Genomic DNA, 17,747 nt, shown 5'->3' with positions numbered 1-17,747 from the left:
TCTTGGGTAAAATAGATAAGTTAATTGGCGGTTGGGAAAACAGAAGTGTAGAAAAACTAGATGGTCTTATTGTACTTAGGCTGCATCTGTCCTGAAGAAATAGTCCCGATTGACACCACTTTAACTGCCATGGCTCAGTGCTATGAAATTGCTCTGGAACCTCCATAAAAATGTTAGCTTGATGTCTGCCGTCTTGTTTTATGGGGACTTTAAAAACACAACACCAATGAAATTATACTTTTTTTGAATGAAACATCATTTCTAAAGCATTGGAAAGGGACATGACAGCCCAGACATATACTAGTTGGGAGCTGTGATTCCAGATGTAGTGGCAAACCAGGTTGTTACAGAAAGAATGCACAAGCAAACCACAGTGCCATTTGTTAAAATAAGTCTTTCCATATGGAAAGAAAAATTAGAGTGTCTCTTGGCCCATGAAAAATATTGTGTTTCACAGTTTCTAACAGATTGGTGTGTGTGTGTGTGAGAGAGAGAGAGAGAGAGAGAGAAAAGCAGATTTAAAATGTTCGTCCTGTGATTGCTGTGTGCTGGTTTGGCTGAGTGATTAGGGAATTTATTTGTGTGGACGTTTTTTCCTATGCATGTAAAAGACTGGGATAGAATACCACTCTCCAGCTTCCTTGCTCTATCGAGTGAGGCATCAGTGTATGTCTATAGCTGTCTTTGCTGTGTATCCTAGAGTCTATGCAATCCCTCTCTGGCCTAGTACCCTTTCACACTGTCCAATTAAAGAAATAGGATTCCTTCTTTCACTGCCATGCCTGCATCTTATGGAATCCTGGGTTTTGTAGTTTTGTGAGGCACTAGAGCTTTCTGGTTGTGAATTCGGAATACTTCTCCCTAAATTGCAAATCATGGGATTCCAAAGGATGCAATTATGACAGTTAAAGTGGGTTCATAGTGCTATAACTGTGTACTGTGAACAGGTGCTAGTCTTAACACCTTGCCTCAGGAAGATTGTACACACTCTGCACAGACATCCTGACCTAGGAGCCAGATCACTGCTGTGTTATGTTTCTTCCTCCTCCCTTTCCTGTGTTGTGTTCAGGAAAACAGTGATTCTGAGGAGTTTAAGGAGATACATTTATTGGCTGATTTAATGCCTTGCCTTTCTCCCAGCATTAGTCCCAGGGCTTTCTGCACAAAGTACAACTTTAAAAATGTGACTATAATAAAAAGTTTTAAATAAATAAATAAATAAATAATTCTATCAGAATCTTTGCTACTTTAAAATATTATAAATTGAGTTCCATAGCCTGGGAGCAGCCATTAACAAATCCCTCTTACATGTCCTAACCAGACATGCCCACGACAGTGGCAGGTTCAAGAGAAAGCCATACTGAATAATATAGTGGACCCTTGTTATACGTTGGGGTTTGGTTCTAAGATCCCCTGTGTATAACAAAATCTGTGTATGCTCAAGTCCCATTAAATATAATGACATAGCAAAATGGTGTCCCGTATAAAAAATGGAAAATCAAGGTTTGATATTTCAAATTTGTACTGTTTTTGAACATTTTCAAACCATGTATCCTTGAATCCATGTATAAAAGAACATGTATAAGAAGGGCCGACTGTACATGTTATTCTACCCTGCAAACCATAAAACAGACAAATAAAATTCAAAAGTTTCAAATGAATATGAAAGCATGTCAATTCCTTTCATATAATCAAAGTGGATTTAACACACACAAAAAAATCAGATAACAATACATAGAACAGAACAGACTAAAAACAACTTGGCTTCACAAGTGTCTGTGACCTTGTTCTAATAACAGCAGCAAGAAAGTTGGTTGTATTTTCAGTAATAATTCGGTTAGCACAGAGATAAATAATTCATCTGAACTTTCTATGTATGAACAAAGTAAATGAGGAAATTAAATGAGCTCTTGGATCTTTGTAAAAGTTATAATACAGATGAATATGTGATTGTGTTTCAATTACACCACTTCCACATTCACAGATTTTCAAGCATTGGGGTCAGCTTTTAAAACAATCTTCCGTGGTTACTGACAGCAAGGAGTCCAGCCTGGCCATGCAAACCTTTGCCTGGTATAAGGGAATTCAAACCTTCACCTTTAGGATTTGGAGGGGGCTTGCAATAATCAGATAATTGCTGTGCAAATTGGACTAACAAATTTGGATTGTTGCCAGAATGTTTTCTTCCACACTGAGTTCATTGTGATGTAGATCTGTGCAATTGGCTGATAACTATCATGTCTGCACTGTGCAGGATCTGCTCTGATTTTTAGTCCAAACCTTAATACAGCTATCCAATAGGCACATAACTTTTTTTAGGTAGACTTCAGTACCTTGGATAGCTCATTTTAGAAAGGTAAAGGTAGGGCCCCTTTGAATGCTGGACTGGGACCATGGCAACCGCACACTGGCCCTGATCCAGCATTTTTCTGGCCCAAAAACAAGTGGCAAAATGCCACTCCTTTTGGGGGTAGAAAAAAGATGGCTTTTCTGCCACTGCGGCAGCTTTTAAATATTTCTGCAGTGTGGTGCATGTAAACCCCATGCCGTAGAAATAGTGTGATGCCGCCCACTATGCGACACCAGCTTGGGGGTGGCATCGGGCCATGTGCCATACATACGCCACACCTCCATGCCACCCCAAAACCAGTGGGGTTTTTTATGGTCTGTTTTGGCCAGTAGTCCCTTGACATGAATGTCTAGTTGTAACCCACTGTAGGGCGGTACTCATCTCCATTACTAAGCCAAAAGAGACAGTGATTATGTGGCCAGCAAAACTGTACTGAACACTGTTACCTTCCCACCTAAACCTATTTATCTACTTGCATTTGCATGCTTTTGAACTGCCAGATTGGCAGAAGCTGGGAGTAGTGACAGAAGCTCATCCCATCATGCAGCACCTGGGCCTCAAACTGTAACCCTTCCAATCATCAGAATTGGCAACTTAACCACTAAGCCACCACATTCCTTACTGCTAAAACCCAAAGCAGATTCAACATCCCATTGGCTTAAAAGTCACCAGTTGCCACTAGGTCTGTGGCCATATTCCCAATCATCATGTGTCCAGTGGTTCCCTCTGTGTGTAGACATCTTTGCTGGGTGAGCCCAATTGTTGAATGCTGGTAGATTCTAGAAATGGGGAGGGAAAAGTATGCCAGCTGTTTTCCTGAAATTTTGTATGTTTCCAATAGAGTATTTTCTTTGACTGAGCATGTATTCATTACAGTGACTGTTGTGCTGGTGTAGCAGCAGCCTATCTTCAGTTTAGCATAATGGGATTGTTTTGTAAATTGGGTACAGAATTTTCTTTGTGGGAAAATTCATTTTACAATGCTAGATCATGTGGGTATATAAAGGCATTCCACAAGTTTATTAAGAAATTATTGCTGCTTATTCAGACATGTGACATTGCTTTAAAAGCAAATCCAAGGAATAGCTTGCTGATCAACATCAGGTGTGCCCCTTGCAGCAAAGTAGTAAGACATGTTAGTTGCAATAACACTTATTCCTTGAGAAGCTGGCTTATTTTCCGGTGTGTTTCATATGGAATAATGTCTGTAAGATCATTGCATTCCAGATAATATTTTTATAGACAGATTGACATATGAGTCTTACCATTTGTAAAACATAACACATTTTTTTTAAAAAAAATTTAGATTGCAAAATCAAAAGCTATAATAAATAAAAGAGGTGGCCTGGGATTTCTATAATGCATTCCCATATTCTCCCAATATTTACAATGTTGCTGTAGCCAGTTTGCAGCCAAAGTCCTTCGCTGAATGTTGAAATTTTGCTTTCAGGAAACACTGGATATTTCAAGTTAAGTTTGTATTTTAGATGTGTCAAGGTTGGAAATGATATGGCCCTGCATATGGTGCTGGACTGTATATACCACCATTGAGTCAGCTGACTAGGGCTGCTGAGAGTTGCAATCCAACAACATCTGGAGGGCTATGTAATTCTCATCTGTCTACTGCTTTGTTCTGCTTAGGTAGAAGCCTGCAATGTAATTTTGTCACTTGGGTGCTAATATAACTGAGTTTCACTAGGGAACATAAGTCTCTGTATTACTTTATTTGGTCTTTAAACTTAATGTTACAAGAACAACTACAAAGGAGTATGACTGCAGGTTGTCAGATGTGTCTGTGTGGTTGTATTTCATAGTAAACTGATCCTCTTTCCTCAGGGATGAATCCACATGTATAACAACATCATAGATTTATATCCAATTGTGCCTGTCTGCCATCAGAGCAGACACACATTTGCTCATGTACCTGCTCCCACTATTTCACTGAGGAGCAGAGAACAATAGACTGTATAGGAACTCCATTCTAATCCTCAAACAACACTTTGTTTACTTGTAATGTGATTTTATTTTCCAGTATTCAGTAACTTCCCTCAAGACTATCCCAGAAATACGTAGGAAGTGTGATTCACAAAATGAAGACAGAACAGGTATGCCACTTATGTTTTGCAGTTCTCACTTTTAAAGGTTCTGTGTGTTGAAGTGGACCATAAAATATTTTCAGCATTGTTTTTGTTCTTTTGAACTTCATGCTTGTGTAATAGCGTTCTAGTTTTAAAAAGTTTCTCCACCACCACTATCGCATGCATTTCTTCTGCATTTTTCCCTTTAAAATGTTAGGTCATTAGCAGCAGCAACAACAAAAATAGTTCCATAAAAGGATTTGGCGGTATACAGATAAACGCAGGGTTTAATCTCAGCAGCTCCAAACCACAGTATATGCAACAATTTACTGAAAAACCCGGGAAACCATTAGTGACAAGACATAATGATGTAGGCGCCAATGAAAAAATGTTGGATACATTTACTACCCATATGGTCATGACCAGTTTGAGGCATGATGTTTTGCCAAATTCTGAAACTCTATCAAGGATGCTACAAGATAGAATCTATTCTCAGGCATACTGTAATAGTTAAGATGAAAGCAAAGTTTTTGAGTTTAATAGTGTAAACTAAATGAAGAGTCATGGCACACAGATGAGAACCAGCTGGAGACCTTTTCCCCCACTGACAAAAAGTGCATTCAGTGTTGTTTTTCACGTTGTAAATCGGATTAAGGCTCTTTTGTTTCTGTTTTCAGCATGGAGCAAATTGTATTGGTGAGAGTAACATATATGCATTGCACTTTGAAAAATGCATTGTACTTAACATCAAATCATGGTTTCATTAATACTTTTAAATATGAAATGCCAATAATAGAAATCTGAGTCCTCTTTTTTTTTTTTTAAGGGAAGATTGTAAGAGCCATATTGTATTTTGGTAAGGATTTCCTTTCCGTATTTTCTTTCACATAAGAGAAAATTACCATGATTTTTATTAAAACTATAGTATTCTCCTGCCACAGTCCTTAGCAACTAAATTGTCACATACCTTTTCTCAATTATACTTGGAAATACAAGGAAACAATGTCTTCCTCTTCTCATTTTCTTTCTTGACATCTCCCATATTTTATTTACAGCAATATTGAAAAAGCCCTTATGCTAGTAAGCAGGCAGGATGATGGTGGTACAGAAACAGCTCTAGTTTTGTAGTCATTTATTCTATAATGAATAATCCTCTTTAATTTCAACATTTAAACTGATGTAGAAGGAAAGGAGACACAAATGCTTGATGTAAGCTAACTCATATCCAATGCATCCTTTTTGCAAATGCATTCTAATAGCATTTGCACATAGGTAAAAGTGCACTGGATTGTGAGCAGAGGGTTCTGCCTATAACTTCCATTGCCTCAAAAACAAGCTAAGACATTTCCTAAATTATCAGGCAGTAATGCATGTTAGAGCTTTGTAGATGAGCCAACCCAGTTCACCTCCAGAAAGACCCAAATCTTCCCATCAAAACAGACCAGATCCTCAAATTCACTTCCTTCTCTTCCTTTAAATCCCCTGCCTAGAGTATGTAGCAGTACTGTTCCAATAGCAGGAAATGTCTGCTTGCAAGGTAGGGACAGTCTCTGTTTCTAGAATGTGTGATAGTGTGGAACACATACATTTTAGGACTACAACTCCCAGAATCCCCCACCCACCTTTCTCACTGGCAAAGGCTAGCTGGGAAATTCTGAGGCTTGTAATTTTACAAATGAACTTGTCTTTTTCCTGTTTTTCCTCTGTTTCACTGTGTATGGAGATTTTAATTTTTTTTTTTACTTCTGTATGCACACATGCTCAAGTATACTATCTTCCACTCCATCTGTCTTCCAATTGCCTATCTAGATAATAATTGCTGCTGAAATGTTTGAGCTTCAGCAGTAAGTACAGCAAGATCATTATCAGATTATGCAAACATTTCTTGGGACAGGAGAGAAGGAATTAGTTGGTTTACTTGCACATACACTGCAGAAACCTTTTCAAGTCAGGCTGTTCTAAATCAGTCAACAGAGCAGGAAGATGCAAGAACCCTTAGCAGTATCTAATAATGAAATAATGTAGAGAGAGAAACTGGCTTGAGACGACAGGGGGTTCTAGGAGCACAAAAGAATCCTTGTTTTAATCCCTAAAACAAAGTGTCATGTTACCAGCATTAAGAGTGCCAAAAATTGTCAAAAGTATCCATCTGATAGAAATCAAACTGTACATAAAGATTGTCACTGAAAATTATACTGGTCCAAAATCTATTGATGACCAAGCCATGAAATAACAAGACCAAACACAGAATTTGGGATAAAATATGGGCAACTTTATTTAAATGGTTACCTACCATATATACTTGTCTATAATTTTTTTTTAAATGCCAAAATGTTGACATATTTTGTCGCTAATGGCCGCGTGGGGGCTCAAAGCGGCTCACAATTTAAAATGCCGATGCAAATCAAATATATGGGCTTGGAGAAATTGGGAAGGCAGGAGAAGCAAAATAGACTCACAACAAGTAAAAAAAAAAGAAAGTAAAATAGACTCATAACATCAAGTGGAGTCCCTCCACAAAGTCCTCCTTTGTTCCTGGACTCCATGTGCAAGCTCCAGGCCCCTTGTTCCTGGACCCCAAAAAGTCCTCCAGAGTGTGCTGCTGTTGCCTATGGAAACCTCATCCTCCTCATTTGCTGCATCGTTCACTTCTGAGTGGCCTGGGAGCTACCATCATCCTAATGGCTGACATGGTGGAGAAGGAAGAGGAGGACACAGCAAGGAGACAAGGCTACTCACCTGCCAAAGCCCCCCCCCCCCCCGGCTATTTGGAGGTGAACAATGTGGCAGAGGAAAAGAGGCTGTGCAGCTCAACTGTGCGTTCGCTGGTACCCTAGCCTAGAAAGAGGCCATGCTGATGCATGGTGGGCGCAGTGTCCAAATGCTATTGGATGGAAGGGGCATCATGACACCATGCCATGGCGCTTATGACGCCCCTTCCAGGAAGCTGCTTAGAGCAGCTTCTTTTTGCTCCCTAGAGGGAGCAGATCAGTGCCACTGCATGCAGCTGCTGTGGCACCAATCCGAGGGGGGGGGGGGGAGGAAAGGGCCAGCATCTATCTGCCCATCTGTACAGCTCCTATCTCAACCAAGGAGCTATCTCTTTAGAGCCGTCACATATTTTGAATTTTACAGTAGAGGAAGAAAACTCATTCAGTCCTTGCCCCCCAGCAAATAATCATCTGAGTTCCAAGAAGGTGATGACTAACAAAATGTTGATGCCTTGTCACGCTCTAGACCCTTCTATCAGAAGAAGTGTTTTCCTGTCACTTCAACAGAATTCATTTTCTATGCAAAGCCTTTTGAGGTTCCAGTCAGAATAAAACAGCTGGGAAACATGTGGTATCCATTTTCCTCTATCACTTGAAAAACAATTCACATGTAAATAAAATGGACATAAAAGTGTCACCCTCTGAATCCAGGATCATATATAATATATAAAGAAATCTGTGCAGTGACAGAGTTTTGTATTGGACATCTTAAGTTGAGTCTTGTTTTTGAGATAATAAATAATTATCCAAGTATTAGACTTCCAAAAGCTTCTAAAAATATCCAGTCAAACTTTTTTCTGTTCTTTTCAAAATCTAATAGCTGGAGGGTTTTTGTTGTTGTTGTTGTTGTTGTTGAGAACAGTGTTAGTAGAGCTGCTGCTTTAAACATTGCACTTCTGAACTTCAGTACAAGTTTGTAACAGTTGAAGCATTGCATTTAGCACAAGTGATAAACTGAATTAACTTCCATGCTAAATGTAAGTTCAATAGTAAACAGACAGTTTGGGTTGTGTCTTCCTACTAAATACAGTGTGCTTCTATCAAGATCTGCTGTATCTAAGGTAGCAAGAATCTAACCGAATTTTGTAAAACATGTGACACTCATTATCCTTAATTCTGCAGAACATCTGACATTAAGGTGCGTTCCGGACGGGCCCTATGGGGCGCCATCGTTACGCGTGAGGGGCGGCGCATCCTGATGCGCCTTGCCCCTCGCGCGTAATGACTATGTCAAAATGGCGGCGGCGCCATTTTGATGTCATGGACACACAGCGTCCGGATGTCGCGCACCAGAAGTAGCGCCGCGAGTGCGCACCTCGCACCTTGCGGCACCTATTCCGGGGCCTAGCTTCTTTGTTGCTGCGCCCAGGAACCGCGTGGTTTGGCTGCTGCGGTTCTTGGATGTAGCAACCGGCAGCGGTGCAAGACCGCCCATTTTGGGCGGTCTGTAACGTGCCTAAATTACTCAATAATTAAGAGAATTCAGCAGAACATTAATTAAGAAATCCATGATAGTATGTCCTAAATTATAGTAGCAGAAAACTGGTATAAACTCTCTCTTGCCCACCATCTTTCTGACTGAAATTAATGCCCCCTTTTACTAATGCTTTCCTTGGATGCTGTATTTTTACCTAACCCCCACCATGTGGAAAAATAGCAGCTTAAGGGGGCTGTTTTTGATTTTTTTTTATTTCTGTTCTCTTGCTATATATAGCCTGTTTATTTTATTTTTCATAGACTCAAGAAATTTATAGTTGTTGTTCAATTTTACACTTAAATTTTAAGTATTCTTTATAGTTCATGTGTGTTTGATGCTCATGGCTTGGTAGCAAAATGCAAAAGCCTAAATCTGATAATTGCATCTAAGTAGAGTACTTCATTAAATCATTTACTGAGTCTCTTCTTATTCCCTGGGCCTTCTCTAGTTGTGCCTAATAACTGCTTTTAGGCCAAAATATAGTTTTCATACCATTTTTGCTACATATTAGCTATGGACAATTATACTTCAATGACATCCTCTATTGAAAGTGGTTGTTGTTATTGTTGTTGTGTGCTTTCAAGAAGTTTCTGACATGGCAACCCCAACGTGAACCTATCATGAGGTTTTCTGGGCTGGAGAATGTGTAACTTGCCCGAAGTCATTCAGTGGGTTTCCATGGCTGAGCCAACCCTGGTCTTCAGAGACATCATCAGCCAGCCACTACATCATGCTGGCTGTCTTTGTATAGGATAATAATAATAGCAATAACATTAACAGGTACATTTCTATACCACTTATCAGTGCACTTAAGCATTCCCTAAGCTATGTGTAAGCTAATTGCCCCCAACAAGCTGGGTACTCATTTTAGCAACTTATGGAAGGATGGCAGGCTAAGTCAACCCTGGAGCCTGTCTGGGATCAAACTCACAACCTTGTGGTTGTGAATGGCTACAATACTGACATTTAACCACCGAGCTGCTAGGGCTCTCTTAATAGGATAAGAATATTAGTCACTTTTGTTCCCCTTTATGAGTCTTTGACATCTTTTGCCCGGTGGAGAAATCAGTGAAGCATGCATAATGTATTTTGTACTTTTTAGTTGACCCCCAACAAGGGTATCATTCTTTTGTTGGATGTTATGTTTTGTTGTATTTTCCTGCGTAGCCATGAAGTCTACCCCTGAACCTGTAATTGATTATTTTTTTCTATGTTGTATTTAATGTATCCTCTAGTTTCTGGCACCAGTTGGAGTATGGGGGTTTCAACACTCCTTGGAAATGGACAAAAACCAACTGGCATTGCAGACATGTACAGTAAGTTCAGGCCAGTGAAGAGAGTTTCCCCACTTAAGCATCAACCAGAAAGCTCTGAAAATAATGAAAGTGATGACCAAAAGAACCAAAAGATAGAGTACAAGAAAGGCAGTGACTCTCCACCTGCAACTCAGAAATGCAACCTGACTCTGGGTAATGGAGAGAGCCTTAAGACTAAAGGTGTCGAACCTGGGGTTTTGCTTGGTGAACTGGAACATTATGACCTGGATATGGATGAAATTTTGGATGTGCCTTATATTAAATCCAGCCAGCAGCTTGCTGCTTTTAACAAGGCAGCTCCAGAAAAACAGATTTTGAGTGTGTACTCAACACTGAACAGTCTCAGTGGCAAGTTGTGCCCTGCAGGAAACATCGAGAAGGCACCAATGGGAACAACACAGTTCTGTGTTCTGTCCCCAGTGAAAAGCTCTCAGCTGAAAAAAGCGCAGCCCATTGTCCCTGATCAGCATAAGCATTTAGTGGAAGAATTAGAGTTTCCTCAGCCATTAGTTAAATGTAGTTCAGTCCATGAACCTGAAGCTCAGACCAAGGGCTTCCTCAACAGGACGTTTGCTGATAAAATGGAGAAGACGCTGTCTCACAGTCAGTTAAGAACTTTTCATCTGCAGGCTGTGGTGACAGAAAATAAACAAGATGAGCCAAGCAGCAATGCAAACTGGAACAACTCTGGAGGTCTAGAAGAAAGGAACGAGAATATGAAAAAAAATAAAAGCATCTTAAATATTGTGAAAGAAGGACAGATAACCCTACTGGTAAGTTATTAAAATTAATATGAGTTATTAATTCATAACCCAGGTAGAACAGGAAGAAAAAATATTTTATAAATGTTATTTGGAGTTGCAAGTAAATTGCCCATGTTCCTTTTACTTTGCAAAATTCACATAAACTGAATGCTGGGGCTTACAAAAGGATTTATTTTTTAAAAAAACAAGTTTGTAATGGTTGATTTTAATATAACAACATATCTGGGTAGGCATGATGTACTGTTTCTATAGTATTCCTGAAGTTTAAATCTGCTATTCAGAATGGTGGGGCTTCACTTGTCAGTTATTAGCAGATTAACGGAGTTCCTATTGAGAGGAACTGCAGTGACAACAGAGGGGCTTCTGTTGTGTTCTGATTATTATTCAAGAGTGTTTACCCCAGCTCATTGCAACAGCTTTCATGAACAGGAGCTCACACAGAAGCCCCAATTGGCCTCTGACCCACATGAAGGTTTTAGTTAGTTCCAGCTTTGTAATCAGACATCATGAAAAGACGTTTCCAAAGCAACTAGATGCAAGCTAACAAGGTTGGTGTGGGAAGAAACAATCATTATAAGCATTCTTTACTGTGTACCTGCTTTTGTTTGTGTTTTAACTAGAAAATGAGCTGGAGCAGAAATAGGATCAGAACATAAAATAAAGCAACAAACAAAAATTCAGTATTTTTTTAATGGATGTTGTATTTTATTGCACTGTGATGATAAAAATATAAGATGTCCAAAAATTATCTTTACAATTTCAGTTTTCCCCTTCTCTATATCCATTGAGCCAAGGGAACTATAAAACAAATCTCTCCTTTGCTCTGTGTGAAAATACAAATTGAGAGTCACTAACACAATTAACTATTCCAATGTTGTAACATGAATTTTACTCCCCCACCCCCAACTCCTCCCTATCTGTTTATTCAACCAATTTATTATTTATTTTCTCCTGCTCCTCCTTCTTGATCATAATCATCATCATCATCATCAGGAAGCATGGTAGCTCAGTGCAATGCTGTACTGGGTCCAGCGAGATCTGCTACAAGCAGTAAATGCCTTATAACTTTTTCAACCCTTGGGAGAAGCTGCAGGTTTCATATTATAACACAGGGAACAGGATATTACTGAGAAACTGAAGGATTTGTTGGCGTTAGAACTGGTAAAGAAAGCTAATGGAGGCATCATGGAAAAAATGTTCTAAACCTAATAGAAAATAAGAAAAACAAATATTTATATAGTGGTAGAGTGAGATTAGCTTGCATATTTCCTTTTGTTTTGTCTGATGGATTTGTACATTTGGGACAAAGCTATACAATGTAATTTTTTATTGTTCTACAGAAATTCCCTTAGGAACATGGAATCTGTCATCCTGCAGGAGATCAATATTCATTCAAGCCTATACCAGATCTGCCTTCATAAAAATGAGTGGCATTATACAATTAATTTTCAGTCTTATGCTTCACCAGTCTGGAAGGAAACTCTTTTTTTAATCCTCCAGGGCATTCCAATTATTGTCTTTCCTTTGTCTGAAATGTTATAGATAGCTATACCTGGACATAAGATATTAGATACTCTGTCTCTGCACTGTCATTATTGTGCTCACATACTAAAGAGAGCAGAAGCTGAAGGAACTCACAAAATATCTATAACTCCACTGTTGTAGGGGTCCTTAAGATTGATTACATACTGCAAATCCTAATTTGGACCTTTTCTAGGACACAACTAAGTGTGATTTTTCCAAGTATTGTCTTTATTAGTTTAATTCGTAGCTTTGTATGTGGTCAGTAGAATAAGATTAAAGCATTTGTCACATGAATTGGACTGTGCAAAGCATGTGTTGATATAATATTGCAGTTAATTACTGCAATACATAGAAAAGTTGTTTTATAATGGGTTATAAAGGAGCAGCATCATATGCCAATCCCAGTACTTCTGACTGCAAAAGAGATAAACTGTAACCGGTGTCTCTAATCATCACTGGACTCAGTACTTCAAAAGATGTACTCACATATAATGAGGAACTATTACATTCATATGGTAAATGAGATTATTACTAAGGGTGAAGTAGAGTTGCTTCCACTGTTTTTAGGGACTGCTTCAACTTTACATTATAAGTATTTGATCATGGCAACTGCTAATTGTCTTGAATTAAGCAATTAATTCTTCTAAAACCTCTTTTGCACAGCCCCACCTCGCAGCAGACAATCTGGATAAAATTCATGATGAAAATGGCAACAATCTTTTGCATGTTGCAGCATCACAGGGGCATGCAGAATGCTTACAACATCTCACATCTCTGATGGGCGAAGACTGCTTGAATGAGCGGAACAGTGAACGACTAACTCCAGCTGGCTTAGCAATAAAGGTAAAATGAACCCATTTGATAATGTACATCAGCCTCAAAACCCAGTTGTCTTCTAAAACATTCTTTAAGTAGTACAGGAGATAGAGGCAGGAAAAGCCTCATCTACCTGCCCTTGTTCCACTTGCTGTTCCATTTGCCACAGGTGGCCAAAGTTGAAATGCTGCTGAAGGCAGGAAGCAACATGATCCTCCCTCCATACATTGCACTCCACTAGTGGTGGCAAAAGTCCAACCCAACCCACTAGAGGAAGATGTGATGGTGATGCTCATCCCTCTGGCACCACCCAAGAGGCAGCGAAGAATGTGATAGCACTCTGTGAAAAAAAATTATCCAAAGAACCCCATAACAAGTCTCGCTGCCTAAGATGAGAAAACCCAGCCCACTACTTCTCCCAGCCAATAGAAATTTAAAAAAACAAACAGACACCAAAGAAGAAGCACCCCACCCATTCCCTTGTCCAGTCTAGCCATGGAACAATTCCCAAAAGCATCTCTATTAAAACGCAAATATCACAAAAATATGGAAATTTCCTGTTGGACTAAAATAAAGCTCTTCAGTAAAAAGAAAAAGAATTCAAAATATGTGTGGTTTTCTTCATCTGACATCTGATGAACTCCTACTGGGACATGATGATGGTACATTGCCCCTCTGCTGAGAAGGAGGTGGAGGATCATCTAACACCACTTGTATCCTCATATCCCACTCATCGCTTGAGGAACAAAGTGTGATGGCAATGGTAGTGCTTGTGCTTTAACCTGCACACCCATCAACAAGGAAATGGACAAAGCATCTGTATCCAGGTCTCCCATGTGCAAAGGAGGAAGAGATGCACCCTTGAAAGAGTGGGTGGAGGTGGTTGCAGTACCTACGCCCCCAGGAGAAATGATCATGGAAGGAACTGCCAACTTTAGTCCCTACAATGCCAGCTTGGGAGAGCTATACAGGGCAGAGGGTGGCTGTGCTCCAGAGAATGAGAAGAGCTGCCAGGTCACATGAGAGAGGGTGCAAATCTGCTGCTCCCAAGCACCTGCTTCACTAGTGGTGGGAGATGTTCACTGCACCTGGAAAGATGTAGCTAGGAAAGACTATTCATGTGAGATGTTTTGAGCAGTGGCTAGAATTAGCAGTGCCCTATAAACCACTTCTTCTCCTTTGAAATTATGCACTCCTTGCACAGCTTTTTAGATAGCAAATATTTGCATTCCAAAACTGAGTTTCCAATGGTGTCTAATCTGGCCCTTAATGATAAAAACAGATTACTATATAACGATTTCCTTTTTTAAAATAAAAGAATTTTAGCTGATGCCTATCATCCAGTCTAGAAGGGAGATATGTGTTTTGCAAGCATAATCAATACATCCTTCCTGTTAAATGTTTTTTATCCCCTGACAATACTTTTTCTAATTAGCTTTATTGGGTGAACCTATATTTTAGTCATTTTGTTGGATAATAAAATACACTTGTCCCTCCATAATCTGGAAAAACCGCAAATAACAAAAACACCATGTTTTTACCTGAAAGGACACCTCTCTAGGGATCTCTGGTCCTCCAGTGCAACTCTGTGGTCAACATCTGACAAACACTGACCATAGAACTTCACTGGAGGAGCTACAAATGCCTAGTAGAATATTCTCTCCAGGAATCTCTAGGTCTTTCAGTGCAACGTTTAGTTAAAGTTGACCATAGAGTTGCACTGGAGGACCTAGATATTCCTAGAGAGAACATTGTAATCAAATCCATGAATAATCAAATCCACAAATATCAAAGCTGCAAATATGGAGGGATGAGAGTATATATGCCATAGGGGCGAAGCAGATGGGGCAGAAGGAGCAGCCAAACACTGGTATCACCCCAGGACCACCCTGGATGTTGTGATCCTGAGGGTGTCTGCTACCACAGTGCTCAACAGGCTGTGAAAAAGAGCAGTAAGAAACCACTCTTTTTGCAGCCAGTTTTGGGCCACATTCAATGGCCTCAGTGCAGAGTGATCTGGGAGCATGAGTCATGTGCACACACCACCCCCAGATTGGACTGATGGAGGCCCTTTTGGGCCATCTGTTTGAGGCTGTGGAATCCTGAAACTGACTGGGTCCAAAAGAATTTGAAGTCTAGTCTCCAGGTTCAAGAAAAGATCAACTGTCCATCTTACATACCATAGATCATCATCAAGACTGAATCAGATACTATACCAGTTAAATATTTTAGACTTTTATTTTTAAAAATGTGGCCTCACTTACACAAATTACTGTAAACCTGTACCATTCTCTACACTGCCAGGAGGGCATTTTCCTTCTTTCCATCCTCCAAGCCATCAGAAATAATAAAGTAATGCTCACTGTTTATGCATTGCCAAGCTTTAGCACTCCATCCATCCTTATTATAGAGGAAGGTTATTGTGGATCTGTTGTGGTTAATATAGTCTCCTTAATGCATTCAATTTCTCTGAGCAAAGTAAGCACTTTTCCCCAAAAACTTTACCTTTCTGAACACAGAACCAGAGCACAAAAAGTACCAAGTGGATGTGCAAGTAGATGTACTCTCTGTGTGTGTGTGTAACCTTTCAGATATAGAAAGGCTATTCTCATGATAATAGGGTTTTAAAACCTTTTGGGTTTTGAGGTATGTTTACAGAATCAAATTCTGATAGAAGAAAATGCCACCACAAGGTGATGTTTTCCTGATGATGGACAGTAGTGGTCATGGCCATTGATTAGAAAGCAGTGGAAAGGAAGAGGTTCTGCAGCTGCATCCCCCCCCCCCCCAGTAAGTTAGTACATACCTGATGAATCTTTTTCTGTAGTAACACCTGCATTATGGACAAACACCTCTCAAAGGTAAGTATTATTGGCTCCCCCTTACTGAACTTCCAGCAGACAGCAAAAACTATATAAATTTGTCAGGCCTTTGACATTTAAAACTTTTCATCTGCTTTGTAATAATTTTTATTTCTATCCTGTTTTTTTGTATTATAATGCTAGTCTATATTTCTCCATGGGAATTAGTGGGCATAAAAGTGATATATAATATCTCAGAGCTGGCATGGTGTGGTGATTTGAGTGTTGGACTAGGAGTCTGAGAGACCCATGTTTGAATCTCTGTCAGCCACAGAAACCCACTAGGTGACTTCAGGCAAGTCACACTCTCTTAGTTTTGGAGGAAACCCTGCCTGAATAAACCTTGCCAAGAAAAACTTGTGTTTGGTGTAAACTGAAGATTATGTGAAAGCACATAAGAACAACAATACAGCGACATAATATTTCAAATTCAAAATAAAAAATAAAAATTTTATTATTTAAAAATAATAAAATAAACGTTTCTTTATAGCCCGCCTTTCCTTGAGATCAAGGCGGGGTTACAACATCTTAATAACACAAACGATAAGTATATAAACATCCATATACAACAATTCAACATTAAAAACAAGAATTAAAAACACAAATTAAAAAACCATACAAACATAGCCAAAGTTCAAAGGGGGGGGGGGAAGCGTTACAAACAAACTGGGGGAATGCTAGTTCGAAGAGAAAGGTTTTGAGTCTCTTCCTAAAAAGGTCAAGGGAGGGGGTCGAGCGGAACTCTTCGGGAAGCAAGTTCCATGACTGCGGGGCTAAGATTGAAAACGCCCTCTGTGCAGTTGCAGAGTGTTTCGAAGGTGGAACCATCAAAAGTTGCTGACCTGAGTGTGTGGGGCGGATTATATGGGGAGAGGCGGTCCTCAAAGTACCCTGGGCCCAAGCCATTTAGGGCTTTATAGGTTATAACCAACACCTTGTATTGCGCCCGGAAGCGAATAGGCAGCCAATGTAGATAATGCAGAATAGGTGTTATATGGCTGGTCCTGGAACATCCAGTGATCAGCCTGGCTGCCATGTTCTGCACTAATTGAAGCTTCCGGGTTTGGTACAAGGGTTGCCCCATGTAGAGCGTGTTACAGAAGTCCAACCGAGAGGTTACCAGAGCATGTACCACTGTTTCAAGGTCCCCCCCGGCCCAGGTAGGGTCGCAGCTGGCGTATCAACCGAAGCTGATAACAGGTACTCCTGACTGTCGCATCCACCTGAGATGTGAGATGGAGTGACGAGTCCAGGAGCACCCCCAGGCTGCGAACAGAGTCCTTAAGGGGAAGCATGACCCCATTCAGGACAGGTGGACAAATCTCCATCCCTGGGCCCGGGGAACCTATCACAAGTACTTCCGTTTTCTCTGGATTCAGTCTGAGTCTGTTTTCCCTCATCCAGCCCATTACTGACTCCAGACAGGCATCTAGAGGAGAGTGCCATCCCTGGTCACTGCATCAGTTGGAGACACCGAGAAGCATATTTGGGTGTCATCAGCGTACTGATAGCACTGCGCCCCATGTCTCCGGATGATCTCTCCCAGCGGTTTTATGTAAATGTTAAATAGCATGGGGGACAGAATGGCTCCTTGAGGAACACCAGATGTAAGTGCCCTCTTATCGGAGCAAATGTCCCCCAGCTGCACCATCTGGAATCTACCTGAGAGGTAGGAACGGAACCACTGGAGCGCAGTGCCCCCGATTCCCAACTCTCTCAGGCTTTCCAGAAGGATACCATGGTCAATGGTATCGAAAGCCGCTGAGATGTCTAAGAGCACTAACAGGGAC

General features: G+C 40.3%; 1 protein-coding gene across 2 annotated transcripts in view; it reads left to right on the top strand.

The window, feature by feature from the left end:
• LOC121923412 (synuclein alpha interacting protein) overlaps positions 1–17,747 on the top strand; it is a 134,170-nt gene that overhangs the window by 83,516 nt on the left and 32,907 nt on the right. For both annotated transcript variants that reach the window (XM_042453820.1, XM_042453819.1), the window contains exons 3-5: positions 4,383–4,455; positions 9,912–10,765; positions 12,944–13,123. In XM_042453820.1, coding sequence (XP_042309754.1) covers positions 4,383–4,455; positions 9,912–10,765; positions 12,944–13,123 — 1,107 coding nt within the window. The remainder of the gene's footprint in view (positions 1–4,382; positions 4,456–9,911; positions 10,766–12,943; positions 13,124–17,747) is intronic.

Source organism: Sceloporus undulatus, chromosome 2, assembly GCF_019175285.1.
Source record: "Sceloporus undulatus isolate JIND9_A2432 ecotype Alabama chromosome 2, SceUnd_v1.1, whole genome shotgun sequence".
In the NCBI taxonomy this organism is placed as follows: Eukaryota; Metazoa; Chordata; class Lepidosauria; order Squamata; family Phrynosomatidae; genus Sceloporus; species Sceloporus undulatus.
Note: the sequence above shows the minus strand (reverse complement) of the source record. Positions and strands in the feature narration are given on the sequence as shown.